Source organism: Colobus angolensis, unplaced genomic scaffold, assembly GCF_000951035.1.
Source record: "Colobus angolensis palliatus isolate OR3802 unplaced genomic scaffold, Cang.pa_1.0 Scaffold278, whole genome shotgun sequence".
Lineage (NCBI taxonomy): Eukaryota > Metazoa > Chordata > Mammalia > Primates > Cercopithecidae > Colobus > Colobus angolensis.
Window position 1 is genome coordinate 1,031,665 of NW_012116021.1, and position 18,820 is coordinate 1,050,484.

The 18,820-nt window shown below is 37.1% G+C and overlaps 1 protein-coding gene across 1 annotated transcript in view; it reads right to left on the reverse strand.

Annotated features, from left to right (window-relative positions):
• TICRR (TOPBP1-interacting checkpoint and replication regulator) overlaps positions 1-18,820 on the reverse strand; it is a 53,419-nt gene that overhangs the window by 13,154 nt on the left and 21,445 nt on the right. The window contains exons 8-15 of the mRNA XM_011948351.1: positions 16,201-16,349; positions 14,935-15,035; positions 14,228-14,321; positions 14,051-14,130; positions 13,646-13,885; positions 12,744-12,840; positions 8,802-8,859; positions 6,654-6,800 (exon numbers count right to left, since the gene is read on the reverse strand). Coding sequence (XP_011803741.1) covers positions 6,654-6,800; positions 8,802-8,859; positions 12,744-12,840; positions 13,646-13,885; positions 14,051-14,130; positions 14,228-14,321; positions 14,935-15,035; positions 16,201-16,349 — 966 coding nt within the window. The remainder of the gene's footprint in view (positions 1-6,653; positions 6,801-8,801; positions 8,860-12,743; positions 12,841-13,645; positions 13,886-14,050; positions 14,131-14,227; positions 14,322-14,934; positions 15,036-16,200; positions 16,350-18,820) is intronic.

The window sequence follows — 18,820 nt, forward strand, 5'->3', positions numbered from 1 at the left end:
ATATATATATATAAGTATATATATATATATATAAAATTTTATCTCATAAGCAATCCTGAAAAAATGAAAACTGCTCACTTGTTAAGACTAACACCTAATTGGTGGTTCTAGTATTTATGATTAAATGAAATATGTGAAAATGCTGATACGCCACATAAATGTTAATTATTAAGATAAACCTAGGTGGCACAAAATTTCTCAGTAGAGTAGGCAGCCAAGCTACTTATGAAAGGACTGATTTAAAGTGAGCTTAAAATGACTTGTAAAGAAGAGTGATGCCAGTAAGAATGGTGAGGTAAGGACCTCTGAACACTCTCCTCCATAAAGGAACAGAGATCACTGGGAAAAATGGTCAAAAATCAACTTTTCCAGAACTCTGAACATTAACTAAAGGTTTGCAACAATCTAGGGTGTATTTGTTCAAGAAAAATGGTTGGATCTCAGTAAGCTTTAACTTGCCTTAGTCCCCACACCTTCCCCCAGCCCTAGGGTAGCTTTAAAAATCAACTGCCCATAATCACAGTGAAAACCAACAGCCCAGCAGCCTCTGGACAGGGCAGAATGGGGCTGGAGCTCCTCCAAAACTCCATTCTCAGATAACTGTCATCCATTAACCTGTCAGGCAGTTCCCTGCAGAATCCTACTCAAATCAAGGCTTGTCTTAATTTGACCTGAATCAGAACAGGTCAACCACCTTTTTCCCTGACAGCATTTACTGAAAACAATCAGCAGGAATTGTTAAATGTCACAGCTGCCTCGGGTGGTGGTAACATTTGGTGCAATAACAAGCTGGCCTAAAGTTTAACTGGGAAAATTGGGGAATGAGACATCGCAGGGGACTTTGAAAACCTCTGACGACATTCTTAGGCATCCAAAAGTCCACACACAGTGTAGCACTGTGCATGTGCCAAGGATAGACTTGAGAAGCCTGTAAGCTGCCACCTATGGCTAACCTTGAGGCTCTGGCAAAACAGAAAGTGAAGTGGAATTCTAAACTGTCTGGCTGAGTGTTGAAGGCATGACCCAACACACAAAGAGCCCCTCAGCAGGGGCTGTGAAACTTATGGGTTCCAGGCATTTAAAGAAATCTCTGTCCAATCATTAGCTGACCACTAAGACAACTGAGCAGAGGCTTTAGCGGCCACACATGACAAAGAATACAAAATTTAAACAAATAGTTCAGAAAAGTCACTAAGCAAAAACAACAACAAATCCTGGCAGGGGTGGGGTGGGTCTGATTGTTAGCGCTGCCTCATTATATTGTTTAAAATATCCATGCTGGGTGCAGTGGCTCATGCCTGTAATCCCAGAACTTCGGGAGGCTGAGGCAGGTGGATTGCTTGAGTTCAGGAGTTCAAGACAAGCCTGACCAACGTGGTAAAACCACATCTTTACAAAAACATACGAAAATTAGCCAAGAGTGGTGGTGCATGCCTGTAGTCCAGCTAGCTACTTGGAAGGCCAAGGAGGGTGGAAGGATTGCTTAAGCTAAGAAGCCAGGGAGGTTGAGGCTACAGTGAGCCGAGATCATACCACTGCACTCCAGCCTGAGTGACAGAGCAAGACTCCATCTCAAAAAATAAATAAATAAAATAAAATAAAATAAAACAAATCCAGTTGTCAACAAAATTATGAGTTATGCAAAGAAACAAAACACAAAAGTATGGCCCATTTAGAGGGGAAAAAAAAAATCAGCCAATAGAATCTGTCCCTGAGAAAAGTCCAGACATTGAACTTATTAGAACAAGACTTTAAATCAGCTATTTTAAATATGTTCAAAGAACTAAAGAAAATCATATCTAAAGATCTAAAACATGAGTCCAATGACTTGCCAAACAGAGAATATCAACAGATATTCTTAAAACAGGAAATCGTTAAAAAAAAAAAAAAAAAGCAAATAGAAATTCTAGAGTTAAAACAAAAATGAAAAGTAGATTTGAGGTGGCAGAAGCAAGAGTCAACAATTTTGAAGACAGGTTAATTGAGATGATCTAGTCTAAGGAAGATAAAGACAAAAGAATGAAGAAAATGAACAGAGCTTCAGACACTTGTGACACCATCAAGCACAACAACACACACACACATACCAGAAGTCCAGAAGGAAAGGACAGAAAGCAAGAGGTAGAAGAATATTTGAATAAATATTCACTAAAAATGACCCAAATCTGATGAAAGACACTACACATCTAAGAAACTCAATACAAGTAGAATAAAGTGAAAGAGACCCAAACCCAGACAAATCGTAATCAAACTATCAAAAGTGAAAAAGAGACGATCTTGAAAGGAGTCAGAGAGCAGCTATTCATCATGTATAGATCCTTGATGAGATTAGCAGCTGCTTTCTTGTCAGAAACAAAGGACAAAAGGCAGTGTGATGACATACTCAAAGTACTGAGAGAAAAAAGACTGTCACCCAGGAATTCTATACCCAATAAAAGTATTCTCAAAAATGAAGAAGAAATCAGCATATTCTCAGATTGAAACAAAATAAAACAGAATTTGTCATTAGCAGACCTACCCTATAAATAATACTAAAAGGAGTCCTATGGGCTGAAAGGAAAGGACACTAGGGTAACTCAAATCCACATAAAGAGTTAAACAGCACTGGTAAAGGTAACTATACAAGAAAAACATTATAAAAGTGTTTTTTATTTGTAACTGTTCCCACCTGTTATTTAAAAGACAGAGTAATGATTATAAATCAGTGTTGATGGGCATACAATGTATAGATGTAATTTGCATGACAATATAGAACTAAGAAGGGATAGTCAGAACTATACAATAGCAAAGTTTTTATAAACTATCAAAGTTAAATTGGTATCAGTGAGAACTAGGCTGTTATAAGTTAATATCATAATTGTAATCTCCAGGGGTAGTGAGGTTGATGGAGAAGAAAGCTCTAGGGGTCAGTCCCTCAACCAAAATAACTAGTAAACTAGAAAAAAAGATCAGAATTCACTATTTTGGAACCTGTGAACTTGATTGAATACTTGTTAATAACCTGGGAAGTGCTTGATGATGGGAGAGGCTGCTGATCTTTAGGAAGGGAATGATGTGCATGTGCATGAACTAGCTACCATTTCCCTTTTCTCAGCCCTGCTGTAGCTATTGGGATAGCAGCCCACATTCCAGGAGCAGCTGGTTGGTGCTAGGGCAGACAGTGAAGACCTGGTCCTCCAAAAATTGGGAGTTACATGCTTTGGTCAATTAGGCAGATTCCTGTAGGAGCAGTGCAGACACTGCCTTGGCTTCAGCTGTCTTAGGCTACACTGGATTTCTCCCAATTATCAGAAGATTAAGGGACAGACACACCTTCCCCCCACTCCTTTCTTGAATCAGACATTTAAGGAAATCCTTCTTAGGTCATTGGCTGACCGCAGAGATAAAAGACAGAAACTTCAGTGACCACACATAACAAGGTATACATACTTTACACAAATAGTTCGGAAAAGGCACAAATGAATAGCTGAAGTCCTTAATAAGCAAAGAACAGGAATCTCTGAGGGGTGACAGAATCTGACCTCCACGCAGTTACCACATTATACTATCCCTAATAACTAGTCCTCAACAAAAAATTACAAAGTATACAAAGAAGCAGGAAAGTATGGCCTATTTACCAGAAAAGAGAATTTGGCAGAAACCGTCACCAAGGAAGCCAAGACATTGGAATTACTAATCAAGGATGTTAAATCAACTTCTCTAAATACATACAATGAGCTCACTTAAACCATATATTAAGAAACTAATGGAAATCAGGAAAATAATGTATGAACAAAATGAGAATATCAATAAAGCAACAGAAATGATAAAAAAGAATCCAGTAGAAATTCTGGAGCTGAAATGAAAAAATTAACTAGATGGGTCAACCACAGATTTGAGCTGGCAGAAGAATCAGTGAACTTGAAGATAAGGTAATTGAAATTATCCAGCCTGAGCAGAAAGAAAAAACAATTAAAAAAAAAAACCAAAAAACAAAAAACAAAGTCTGAGGGACCTGTAGGACACCATCAAGTGTACCAACACATACATCATGGGAGTCCAACGAGGAAATGAGACCAAAAGCAGCAGAAAATTTTTTGAAGAAATAATGGTTAAAAGCTTCCAAAATCTGATGAAAGACATGAACATATATACATCCAAGAAGTTCCATGAACTCCAAGCAGAATAAACTCAAAGAGATTCACACTGAGACACATTGTAGTCGAAGTGTTGAAACCCAAGGACAAAGAGAGAATCTGGAAAGCAGCAATAGAGAAGCAGCTTAATAAGATTAATAGTTGATTTTTCATCAGAAATTTGGGAGACCAGAAGGCAGTGGATGTCACATTTGAAGTCCTGAAGGGGGGAAAAAAAAACTGTCAACCAAAAATTCTATGTCCTTCAGGAATAAAGTAGAAAGTAAGACATTTCCAAATAGCTAAAAGCTGAGGGAGCTCACAATCAGTAGACTTATCCTATAGGAAAAACTAAAATGAAAGGTACTAGACAATAACTCAAAGCCACGAGAAGAAATAAAAAGCAATGGTAAAAGGTAACTATATAGATAAATATAAAAGCCAGCATTATGGTAATTTTGTTTTTTTTAATCCTATATAATTTAAGTCTGTATTAACAGGTACACAATGTATAAAGATGCAGTCTACAATAATATAAAGAAAGAGAGACAGAAATATATAGTAGCAGAGTGTATATTATTGAAAAGAGGTTGGCTTTATTCATAAAGCCAGGTTCATTTAAGCTTAAGATGCTAATTGTGATCTCCAAGGTAACCACTGAGAAAACAACTTAAAAATATACAGAAAAAGAAAGAAGGGAATTAAACTAGTACACTACAAAAAATCAGCTAAATACAAAAAACAGGAATTGAGGAATTGAGAAACAAAAAGGCATAAAACATAGAAAATGACAGTTGTTCCTTATTAGTAACTACATTCATAGAAGTGGATTAAGTACTGCAATTGAAAAGCAGAGATAGGCGGAACGGATTTAAAAAAACATGCTCCAACTCTATGAGGTCTATAAGATATTTAGTTTAGATACAAAGACACTAAGTTTGAAAGTAAAAGGACAATGAAAGATATCCTATGCAAAAGAGCTGGTGAGTGGGGAGCTGTATTATTGTCAGACAAAACAGACTGTAAGCTAAGAAAGGTTACAAAAGACAAAGTACATTACCTACTGGTAAGAAGTTTAATTGATCAAGAAGACATAATAATTATTAACATATATACCTAAGAACAGAGTCTCAAAATACATGAAGCAGAAATTGACAGAACTGAAGGGAAAAATAAACAATTCAACAGTAATAGCTAGAGACTTTAATATGCCACTTTGAATAATGAATAAACAATAAAACAGAAGCTCAACAAGGAAATAGAAGACTTGAATACCATAAATGAACTAGACCAAACACACATCTACAGAATCTTTCATATTCTTCTCAAGCACACATTAAACATTCTCCAGGGAAGAACAAATGTCAAGCCACAAAATAAGTCTCAAGTTTAAAAAGACTGAAATCATACAAAGTATGTTTTACAACAACAGAATGAAACTAGAATAGAGAAGAGAATTTAGGAAATACATGTATGTGGAAATTAATGCACTCCGAAATAACCAATGGATTAAAGAAGAAATCACAAGGGAAATTCGAAAATATCTTGAGATGATGAAAACAAAAACAAATCATATCAAAATTTATAGGATATGCCTAAAGCAGTGCTTTATTAAAAAAGATCTCAAATCAATAGCTTAAACTTCACCTTAAAAAAGTAGAAAAAGAGCAAACAAAAATCAAAGCTAATAGAGGGAAAAAAAAATGAAACTGAGATTAGAAAACCAACAGAGGCTAGACGTGGTAGCTCACACCTGTCTCAGCACTTTGGGAGGCTGAGGTGGGCAGACCACTTGAGGTCAGGAGTTGGAGACCAGCCTGCTCAACATGGTGAAACCCCGTCTCTACTAAAAATACAAAAATTAGCTGGGCGTGGTGGCACATGCCTATAATCCCAGCTACTGGGGAGGCTGAGGCAGGAGAAGCGCTTGAACCTGGGAGGCAGAGGTTGCAGTAAGGCAAGATCACGCTACTGCACTCCAGCCCAGGAGACAGAGTGAGAGAGATTCTGTCTCAAAAAAAAGACAAAGAAAACCAATAGAGAAGAATCAATAAACCAAAGTAAATTATTTGAAAAGATTAACAAAATTGACTGGGTGTGGTGGCTCATGCCTATAATCCTAGCAACTGTGGGAGGCCGAGGGCAGATCATTTGAGCTTAGGAGTTTGAGACTAGCCTGGGCAACATGATGAGACTCCATCTCTACAAAAAAATACAAAAAATTAGCTGGGTGTGGTGGTGTACACCTGTAGTCCCAGCTACTTAGGAGGCTGAGGTGGGAGAATCACTTGAACCTGGGAGGTGGAGGCTGCAGTGAGCCGAGATTGCACCACTGCACTCCAACCTGGGTGATAGAGGAAGACCCTGTCTCAAAAAAAAAAAAAATAGATTAACAAAATTGACAAACCTTTAGCTAGACTGAAAGAAAAAAGAGGGAAGAAGACTCAAATTACTAAATCAGGAAAGAAAGACAGTACATTACTACCAATCTTACAGAATAACCCTTTCCTTTTTCCTAGCTATTCTGAAATGTGGTACCTTTGTTCTTCTTGAAGTTGTCAAGTTTATCCTCTAGACCTTCCACAGCTGACACAGAATGGCTTCTAGGCAATCCCCGCTTTAGTGATCTCTTTGAAGGGGAAAGCAAGTCCTGGTTGAAAAGATTTCTTCGTACTTTGGTCACTTCTGAAAGCATTAAAAAAAAAAAAAAAGAAAAAGAAAAAGCCAAAAATTATCATCAATAAATGCCATATCTGAGAAAAGAAAGATAACCAAAACAGAGAAGCTCCTTAAGGAAACTACTCTACAGATTGCTATTGTCACATATGCTAATAAGGTTTCTTTAAATAGTATATTCCCATAATGCATTAAAAATATCTACTTTGGTAAATTTAAAAAAATTTTATACGTTATTTTGCATGAGGTAGGGGGTACAATGTCATTCTTTTGCATGTGGATATCCAGTTGTCTCAGCATCATTTGTGCAAGACTATTCATTCTCCATCAAATTGTCTTGGTACCCTGAATATCAGTTGACCATAATAAATGCTAATGCTAATTTCTTTTTTAAAGGCTAGATAGAATTCAGCAGTGAAAACTTCTACTCCTGGGCATTTCTTTGTGAGTAGTTTTTTGATAACTAATTCAAACTTTTTACATGTTATAGATCTATTCTGATTTTCTATTTCTTCTTGAGTCTGTTTTTAGTAGTTTGTATCTTTCTAGGAGTTTGTCCATTTCATCTAGGTTATCCAATGTGTTGGTATACAGTGGTTTGTAGTATTCCAGTACGAATTCAATTTAAATCTAACTTCAGGAACATGAGGAAGGCCCACACCACTTAGTAAGTTAGAAACTTTACTCATTGTAAAATGGAGATAATTCTTAAGTAAGAGGATGGCTAACAGAGGTCATGGTCCTTTTAATATAGCCCATGTTATGATTATTTTTCTCATTTTGGACCTTTTTGCTGCTGCGTATTCAGCTCAGTATTGAGTAGAGAACTGTTCTTTTCAGTTCTACAGATTTCTTTCTTCTTCTTCTGACTACTTTACTAAGCTGTGGGGACATTTTAAATTCTATTCTTGACTCCAAAGCATGAAAGTTCTGATCATCTAGACTCAAAGTTAGAAAAAATAGCTGAAAATCAAGAAGCACTCGGCAAATCTAGCCAGACGATACCTTAATCTTAAGATAGCCTGGTGGAAGTGGTTCAAAAATTCACCAAGGGTGAATTCTTCAAAGATTAATCATTTAAACCCAAACCAAATAATCGAGGATCCACAAACTGGGAGCAACCCTTGTGTTTACCCATCAATGACATAAAGGTTCATATTAAGGTTATTAAGGACATCAATAACACACACCAAAGTTTTAAAAATTGTTTCCCTATCTCTATTATAAGAGTTTCTGTTACCTAACTTAGGCTGTTGGTGAAATTGATTTATGACCTGAAAGCCAAATTTGGTTTGTTATTCTCTATTTTCCCAATGTTTTGAAAAGTTTAATATCTATAGAAAGTTTCAAATAATAATAAAATTAAACATATGCCCATCAATGAAGGTCACCAACTGACAACATTTGTTTTCTCCTTCCTTCTCTCTATAGGTACATTATTCCCCTAAACATTGGGGAGTAAGTTGCAAACATTGCAACTGTTCACTTCCTAAAGGTCAGCATGTATCTCCTAAAAACAAGGACATTCTCCTCCAAAACCCCAATGACGTTATTACACTCAAAATATCTTTAACATTGATACAATATTATCTAGCATACCTCGCTTCTTCAAATTTCTCTAGTTGTCTCAATAATATCCTTTCTAGTATCTTTTTCCCTAAATTTAAGAGCCAGTAGAGATCATGGAATGCATTTAGCTGTCATGCTTAAACTCCATTCATCTAAAACAGTTTCACTGCCTCTTTTCTTTTTCCTTTCTTCTGGCTTTTATGATAATTTTTTTGTGTGTTTTTTTTTGTTTTTTTAAAGACTTCAGACCAGTTATTTTACAAAATACAGTATTTTGAGACTATTCCTAGGGGACTATGTCCATGGTATTTGGACATACTTTATTAGCCAACAATCATACAAAGCCTTAATTTACACCTGTAAGCAGCTGCTTAAATACATACAATAAAAATAAAGTTGTCATTCTAGTGAATAAATATATACACTGAGAAAACAGTATACCTTGCACTGTACCTTTCACTGGCTGGGAAGGCTGCTGAGGAGCAGGGTGAGAGTTCTCCTGAAACATGAGAAAATCCAGAAAGAAAATTTAAATAGGCATTGATTGAAATAAAAGAATAAAGATTTCACATGAACCCTTTGACTCTTGCAATTCATTTATAGGAATCCATAATAGAAATAATAAAATGTACCATAGAAATGTTCCACAAACACTGCTGCACTATATAGTAATAATACAAAATAAAAAACACTACACATGCCCACAAAGAGTGAAACAGTTAAATTACATACCCATCCAATGCAGACATTACAAGAATAAGGAAGGAGGACCTCTCTATATATGGCTGAGCATCCCTAATCTGAAAATCCAATATGCTCCAAAATCCAAAACTTCCTGAGTGCCAACACGACACTCAAAGGAAACACTCATTGGAGCATCTTGGACTTCTGGATGTGGGATGCTAACCAGTAAGTACATGTAATGCAATTGTTCCAAAATCCAAAAACATCTGAGATTGGAAACATTTCTGCTCCTAAGCATTTTGGGTAAGAGATACTCAACCTGTACTAACATAGAGATCTGTGATAGGGAAGAAAACAGAAAATATTAAGTATTCTAAGTTATATCATTTATATATATGTCTATAATGGATCTGCAGAAATCTTTGGTGTTACCGGTACATACAGAAAAGGGCCTGGAAATATACACAACAAACTATCATCAGTGATTACTTCTGATGAATGGATGGAGAAGGAACACCCTAACTTTTAACTTTATATGTTTTAACTTTTTAATGATAATCATGTATACCTTTTTACCTAAGAAGGGAAAAGCCATATACATTAATTAGAGGGTGGCTATACTCTCAGAAACATTTCTTTATCAGACTGCTATTTACTTGCTATTACAGTAGAAGATTCAAGAGTCTAAACCCTAGATGCATCAAAACAAGGAAATTTTTTTTTTTAAAGATTTTTTGTTTTTTTCAATTCATCGTAATAACTGAAGAAGCCACCACATATGGGCAGAAACTTAAAAAATGGTCTCAGTGATATAACCAAGGTCTTGCTGACAAGAAATGAGATGTGATCATTCTTATTTATATTGATTAATAACTCTTTTAAAGAGAGAAACTATAATTGCAAAAATATGTCATACATCCGGCCGGGCACAGTGCCTCATGCCTGTAATCCCAGCACTTTGGGAGGTCGAGGTGGGCAGATCACGAGGTGAGGAGATCGAGACCATCCTGGCTAACACGGTGAAATCTCATCTCTACTAAAAAATACAAAAAATTAGCCGGGCATGGTGGTGCACGTCTGTAGTCTCAGCTACTTGGGAGGCTGAGGCAGGAGAATGGCATAAACCTGGGAGCGGAGCTTGCAGTGAGCTGAGATTGTGCCACTGCACTCCAGCCTGGGCGACAGAGGATTATCTCAAAAAAAAAAAAAAAAAAAAAAAGTCATACATCCAATTTCCTATCCAGGGAAGTAAAACTACAGTGTACAGACCAAATCTGGACCACCTCTTATTTTTGAAAATAAAGTTTTTACTGAAACACAGTCATGCTCATTTCTTTCCATAATGCCTGTGGCTGCTTTCCCACTACAGCAGAAGAACTGAATAGATGTTGCAGAGACGTATGGCCTGCAAAGGCTAAAACATCTACTATCTGGCCCTTTGCAGAGAAAGTTTGTCAACCCTTGTTAATCCATGTAATTGAATGAAAAACTAGGAGAGTATGTCCTGGAGGTATTAGGGCAGGATCAAACTTCTTTTTTTTAAATCATTGTGTTCTTATGGAGTTAAGATGCATAAAAGAAATTAATATACATTAATGTAATTAATACTACATATCTACACTTAAGTTGTAAGTTCACTGCTTCCCGAGTTAACTATATTGATCCTTCGGAGAACTGAGATTTATTCTTTTAAAAATGTAATATCTGGTCCTTTCAGTTCAACAGCTGTCACTTATCTATGGTACCAACTTTGACATGAAAAAACGTTACTAACCACAATCAAATCCTGACCTCAAATTTTTTTTTTTTTTTTGACAGAGTCTCTCTCTGTAACCCAGGCTGGAGTGCTGCAGTGGCTTGATCATAGCTCACTGCAGCTTCAAACTCCCAGGCTCAAGCGATCCTCCAACCTCAGCCTCCCAAGTGGCTGGGACTACAGGAGTGCGCCACTATACCTAATTTTTTAATTTTTTGTGGAGACAAGGTCTCACTATGTTGCCTAGGCTGGTCTTCAACTCCTGGGCTCAAGTGATTCCTCCTGCGTTGGCCTCCCAAAGTTCTGGGATTATAGGCACGAACCACTGTGCCCAGTCGTAATTCTGATCTTAGAGAAGAAAACTATCCTGTGCAATCTAAAACAAAAGTCTCGAAGTGTGCCAGAAAGATCTGCAAATCATTGTAAAATCTAGTGAGAATAAAGGCCTGGCAACTTTCGGCCATTCAGTTTTGAATTTTCCAATCTTCAATGAGGATTGTGAGATATGTAAGATTTGCATTTTATTCACAGTTAAAGTTTAAGAAAATGAACACCATTAACCCGTTAAAAGAAATCCCACCTCCAATTCCAAAGGATAGCTACAAATATCTAGAAACACAACAAACCACTATTATATTAATTAATGCTTCTAAAGATAGTTCTCATTGAATTTTAACTCTTCTCAGATAGTTCGTGCAGTTGAAAAGTTTCATTGTATTTTTAGTCTCCCTTTTTTCCTTAGCAAGACATTAATTCTACTCAGTAAACAGATTCCAGCTAGGTTTATTTTTTTTTCAACCAAGAAAAACCTCAAGTCCTTATATCAACTGCCACGAAAAAAACAACAATAGTACCCTGTTGTCTGTGATTTCACTTTCCACGGTTTCAGTTTCCCATAGTCAACCATGGCCCCAAAATGGGTGAATATAGTACAATTAAGATATTTTGAGAGGGAGATCACATTCACATAACTTTTATTATATTATACTGTTATAATTGTTCTATTTTATTATTGTTGTTGTTAATCTCTTACTGTGCCTAATTTATAAATTGAACTTATGCATGCATAGGAAAAAACAGTACTATATATAGGGTTCAGTACTACCTGTGGTTTCAGGCATCCACTGGGGGTCTCGGAACATATCTTCTGCAGATAAGGGGGGACTACTCTACCTCCTGGCTCCATGACCGTCATCATCTTCTTTTTCAAAAAACTTGTTATTCATTCATTCATTCATTCATTCACTTAAAAGAGATGAAGTCTTGCTCCGTCACCCAGGCTGCGGTGCAGTGACACAATCATAGTTCATTGCAGCCTTGACCTCCTGGGCTCAAGCAATCTCCCTGTTTCAGACTCCTGAATAGCTGGGCCTATAGGCATGTGCCACCATGCCTGGCTAATTTTTTTTAATTTTATTTTTTGTAGAGACAAGGTCTCGCTATGTTGTCCAGGCTGGTCTCAAACTCTTGGTGTCAAAGTATCCTCCCTCCTCTGACTCCCAAAGTGCTGGAATTATAGGTGTGAGCCCCTGTGCCTGGCCTAAATTTGTTATTGAAGTAAAACATAACATATTGAAAAGCACCTTCTGGTATGCAACCAAAGTCCTATTACGATTGTATATTCTCTTCCAGCGACCGCTTTGCTTATTTTAGTTATTGTTTTATGAGTTTTCTTATCTACATTAAAGATTTTGAATTAATTCATTCCTAACATTTACTCGCCGTTTTTCCTCACATTACCTCTAACTATCACACTCTTCAGTAAAACTGCTAATCTCTTAACAAGTTTATATTTTCTTATTCCTTGGATTATAGCTTTATACACATTCATAAAAATATTTAATATTATTTCTGTATCCTCCAAAGTTCATTTTCCTAAAAGTAGGGACACTGCCTTTTTATTCTTATTTACTGTGTCATCTCAAACTGGAAGGATTACTTACCTTTTTCGTAGCTCTCTTTGACACTTTAGGAATTTCAATTTGTCGAAGATTCTGTGAAACCTCAGCAATGCTTTTATGTCTTATTAATGCATTTTTCCTTTTAAAAATAGAAATAGTCAATACATCTAGATAGAGGTTATATATGGTTAAATTCAAATGGAACTAGAGTTTAAGTGAAATAAAATATGGTTTAAATAAAAGCCAGTTATCTTAAGGTTGTTCTGGATTTATAATAAAACAAGTCACCCCAGAATTTTCAAAAGTAACAAATTCAACTAGTTATGAACAATGAAAAGCATCAAGGGAAATTTAAAAAGCTGAAACTCTAAGCTTATTTCATAAAAGGCCTAGTTCCTGGAAACCTCCTGTGGACAGTAAAGAAGGCTTTGTGAAATACGAAATAAACACTATACAGTCACGCAATGTTTCCTTAAATGACGAACTGCATATATGACAAAGGTCCCATAGGTTATAATGGAGCCTATACAGAAACCTAATATATGACACTTGATATTGGCATTACAGATCAAGTAGGGGAAATGACTGCTCTTCGGTAACAATGCTGGAACATTAGCTTTTCCATACGAAAAAACATATACTATCTAGGTTTTGGTAGGCACACTCTGACGTTAGTACAACGAAAATTGCCTAACAACGCATTTATCAGGATGTATCCCTGTTGTTAAGCAAAACATGACTATGTATTTCCTAGATAATATAAAGATTGTCAGATGCTCCTATTATGAGCTCTAATAGTTGGCTTCTATATAGTTGGTCAGACATAAGGGCAGTTATTAGTTCAACAAATTATATGGACAAAGATGACTGGACTGTGGTTGAAACACATCTTTTATCAGAACTATAACAGTGCAAATAATTCCTTTGATTCTTTGAGCTCCTACCTTCTCTTCTTGGCTGATCTGGTACGAAGTTCCTCCAGTTCATCAGATTCAGGGCTGCCTGACACTGATCTACGAGCACTTGACAAAAAAGGCACAGAAAGAAGTGGTGATTTGTTCTCTTGTGTCATGGAGTCGTCACTGAAAAAATCTGTAGGAAGGACACCAGCCAGCTTCTGAGGAATCACAAACCCTAGGCTGTTGTAAAGATTTCCAAGTGTCTTTGGGATAGAGTCAATATACCTGTGGAATAGATTGATTGAATATGGAACAGTTACCATCTTACCCTCTCTATTCCCTCCCTCACACAGCCTAAGAAGTAGTCCTTACAACTCCAGAATTCAGAGACAACACCATATGTAGGTATTGACAAAACAATTTTAAAGTTAAGTTAGTTATCAAACTTACAATCTCAAAATTTCCTCCAGAAACTCAGCTAGGTACGCTGAATCCTCAGTTAAACACACCATGCGCAGCAAATCTGTCACCTGAAGGAGATTTTAGAACATTATTAGATAGATGCCCTCTGCAGGGAAGCTGAAAGCATCTAGGGCTTATTTCAATGGCACGAAGCTATATACTTGCCTCCTCCACTACTTGTTCCATATCATCTGTACTTTCATTTATTGAAGGGCATTGCAGACACATCTCCAAACGAAGAAATACCTGAAGCTGGCACCTTGAGAGAAAAAAAAACTTGGTCATATCTACTTTGGATATCACTAAATGAAAAGCTCCTTCCTTAAGCATAGATCTATTTATACAGGAAACAACAATCAAAAAGGAGAAAAGCCAGTGCCTTTTCTAAAAACTGATATAGTTATTAGATAAACAGGTGATTCAAGCTGCATATTATAACATCAAAAAGAATTGGCTACAAAAGCATCTTCATGCAACTGGTAATCTTTTTTTTTTTTTCTTTTTTTCTGTGACAGGGTCTTGCTCTGTTGCCCAGGCTAGTGTGCAGTACTGGCATCATAGCTCACAGTAGTCTTGAACTCCTGGGCTCAAACAATCCTCCAGCTTTAGCCTCCCAAGTAGCTAGGGCTACAGGTATACACCACCATGCTCACCTAATTAAAAAATTTTTTTTGGTAGAGACACGGTCTCACTATATTGCCCAGGATGGCCTCAAATTCCTGGCTTCAAGCAATCCTCCTGCTTTGGCTTCCCAAGGTGCTAGGATTACAGGCATGAGCCACCGTGTCACAAACAATCTATTTTAAACTGATACAAGCTAATCTCACAGCTTTGTTTTGCAGAGATGATTTTTAAAAAACGGTAGTACTTACTCTCTAACTTTGTCTTCCTTATCCAGTTTTTTTCCTAGATTCTGTCGAAGACTTTTGCTAGTTTTTAAGAGATTACTTTTTACTTGATTCAGGCAGTTCACCTAAAAATACAAAATTATTACATAGGAGAATAGTGTTACTTGTCATTATTTCTAATTTCTTTCACAGTTGACTAAAGCCCTAAGAAGGGAAATACATTCCCTTATAAACTTCTCTATTCTTTCATTTGAATGAAAAAGTGACATGAATCTTCTTCTATCTTTAAAAAGAACATGGTAAAAAAGTTCTTTTGAGAGCAAGTGGGCATGGATAAAACAAGCCTGCCCTAAATAAAGTGTCTTAAAAGAAATGTTCCACAAAGCAGTGATTAAGAAACCTAAGTATTATAAACAAATCCTCCTGTCTGCTTTAGAGAAGGAGCTCTGTGGTGGCCACTGAACATGAATAAAACAACAACACGGTCTAAAATAGTGGTTTGCAACACTCCCAGTGCCTAAGAATTATCCAGGGGGCTTTTTAAAAGTACCAACCCCAGAGATCTGTTTCAGCTCATCTGGAGAGAGCAAGGCATCTATATCTATCTATATCTATATCTATATTCTATATATTTTATTTATTTATTTATTTTATTATTATTTTTTTTTTGATGGAGTCTCGCCCTGTCACCCAGGCTGGAGTGCAATGGCACGATCTTTTCACACTGCAACCTCCACCTCCCAGGTTAAAACGATTCTCCTGCCTCAGCCTCCCAAGTAGCTGGGATTACAGGTGCCTACCACTACATCCAGGTAATTTTTGTATTTTTAGTAGAGAAGGGGTTTCACCACGTTGGCCAGGCTGGTGTCAAACTCCTGACCTCGTGATCTGCCCATGCTGGCCTCCCAAAGTGCTGGGATTACAGGCGTGAGCCACTGTGGCCAGTCAGCATACACTTATTTTTTAAATGTTGTAGGTGATTCTAAAGTATAGCCAGGGTTAAAAACCACTGGCTTAATCATGCAGCTAACATATAGCTCACATGAGGAAAGGCTTTTCATTAGGAGAGAATTATATGTAATTATCCCCGCTCACCCCATCTCTTTGATTTTTGCCTTACCAGTTCACCATATCCACCTTCTGAGATCTGGAATTGTACTTACTCCCTTACTCATCTTACCATTTTTGAATCACGCATGGCATAACAGACATTTTGCAACACATTAACCAAATCCACCAATAACCAACCAACCACTACATCTATGACAAACAATATCCGGATTCTCTTACTTCTAATTCCTTGGTGCCTTTTGATTTTAGGAACATTTTAATGGTTGAGATCATGTTTCGAGCACATGCATTCAACATGATTTCTCCTGCCACAGTCTTTTGGTAATTTTCACGTATATATGATAGTAGCTCTTCCTCGGTTTTAAAATCTGTGAAAAAAATAACATAAAATGGATTAATCACATCTTGCTCAAGTCCTTGTATTATTTAGGCCAGTAGTTATCCGCTGGGGAAAATATTTCCTTGCAGGGAACATTTGGCTATGTCTGGATTGTCAAGACTGATGGCAGTGGGGGCGAGGGTGGCTGCTGGCATCTAGTATGTAGAAGCCAGGGATGCTGCTCAACATCCTACAATGCACAGGACAGCCCCACAACAAAGAATTATCTGCTCTAAAATGTCAATAGTCCAGAGACTGAGAAAGTACAAAGACAAGTGATTAACTTAATTTAATTTTATTTTATTTGAGACAAGGTCTCACTCTGTCACCCAGGCTGGAGTGCGATGACACAATCTCGGCTCACTACAACTACGGCCTCCCAGGCAGGCTCAAGTGATCTTCCTACCTCAGCCTCTAGAGTAGGTGGGACCACAAGCATGTGCCATCACACCTAGCTAATTTTCTGTATTTTTGGTAAAGACAGGGTTTCACCATGTTGCCCAGGCTGGTCTTGAACTCCTGAACTCAAGCCATCTGCCCGCCTTGGCCTCCCAAAGTGCTGGGATTACAGGCATGAGCCACCATGCCCAGCCAAGTGATTAATTTTAAGGCTCTGTATACCAAGTGTAAGTGTTAAAAATTTAAAGGTAGGAGGCCAGGCACAGTGGCTCATGCCTGTAATCCCAGCAGTTTGGGAGGCCGAGGCAGGCGAATTACCTGAGGTCAGGAGTTCAAGACCTGTCTGGCCAACATGGTGAAACCCCTTCTCTACTAAAAATACCAAAAATTACCCGGGTGTAGTGGTGTGAGCCTATAATCTCAGCTACTCAGGAGGCTGAGACAGGAGAATCCCTTGAACCCGGGAGGCAGAGGTTGCAGTGAGCCGAGATCGCACCACTGCACTCCAGCCTGGGCAACAAGAACGAAACTCCATCTCAAAACAAACAAACAAACAAACAAACAAAAAATTTAAAAGTAGGAAGAAATAAAACTGTCTTTGGTGATATGACATGATTAGAAAATCTGAAAGAACAAACAACAAAACTCCTGGAACTAACAAGTGATTATAGCAAATTTGCAGGATACAAGATTAATACATAAAAGTCCATTGCTTTCCCATATACCAGCAATATACAAGCAGAATTTAAAATTAAAAACACATTACCATTTAAATTAGCACCCCCCTAAATATGAAATACCCAGGTATTAAATCTAACAAAATTTGTATAAGGTCTATATAGGGAAAACCACAAAATTCTGTGAACGAAATCGAAGAACTAAGTGGAGAGATATTCCATATTCACAGCAAGAAAGACTCAATACTGTCAAGATTTCAGATTCCCAATTTGATTTATAGATTCTATGCAATCCCTATCAAATTAGTTATTTTCTGTATATTGACAAACTGATTCTGAAGTTTATACGAAGAGGTGAAAGATCCAGAATAACTAACTCAATATTGAAGGAGAAAAACAAAGTTTGAGGACTGATAGTACCAAACTTCAGGACTTACTATAAAGCTACAGTAATCAAGACAGTTTGTGTGGTATTAGCAAAAGAATAGAGAGATCAATGTAACAGGAGAGCCTGGAAATAGACCTACATAAATATAGTAAACTGATTTTTTTTTTTTTTTTGAAGACAGAGTCTTGCTCCGTCACCCAGGCTGGAGTGCAGGGGCGCAATCTCAGCTCACTGCAACCTCTGTCTCCTGGGATCAAGCAATTCTCATGCCTCAGTAACCCCAAGTAGCTGGGACTATAGGCGCCTGCCACCACGCCTGGCTGATTTTTGTATTTTTAGTAGAGACGGGGTTTCACCATGTTGGCCAGGCTAATCTCAAACTCCTGACCTTAGGTGATCTGCCCCTCTTGGCCTCCCAAAGCGCTGGGATTACAAGCATGAGTCACTGCACCTGGCCTCAACTGATCTTTGACAAAGGAGCAAAGACAATATAATAGTGGAAGACTAATACAATCATCTTAGTAATAGATGAAAGCAGCAGAAAAAAATTACTAAAAATGTTGAATATTCAAACATTAATAAATTTGATGTACGGACGTGTATAAAACCAGATATTCAACAACTAGAGAATACACATTATTTTCAAGTGCACATAGAATATTAACAAAACTTGACCACACATTAGGTCAGTTTCAGCAAATATTAAAGAATCAATCTTGCAGACCACATTGAGCACAGTCCAAAAATTTCAAAGCTAATTATAAAACACTCCCTAATATTATGGATGTCAGAAAATACTTATAAATAAGTATCAATGAAAATAGCAAATAGCAAATATATAATGCAGTTAGTTAGTTATACTTAAAGAGAAAATGTACAGACTTTAGACTTAAGTGATTATTTTTGTAAAGCAGATAAATTAAAAACAATTAACTAGCTAAGGGTCCAACACATTAAGTATTATGAGAGAGTAAACCCCAAAAATAAAGGCAGAAA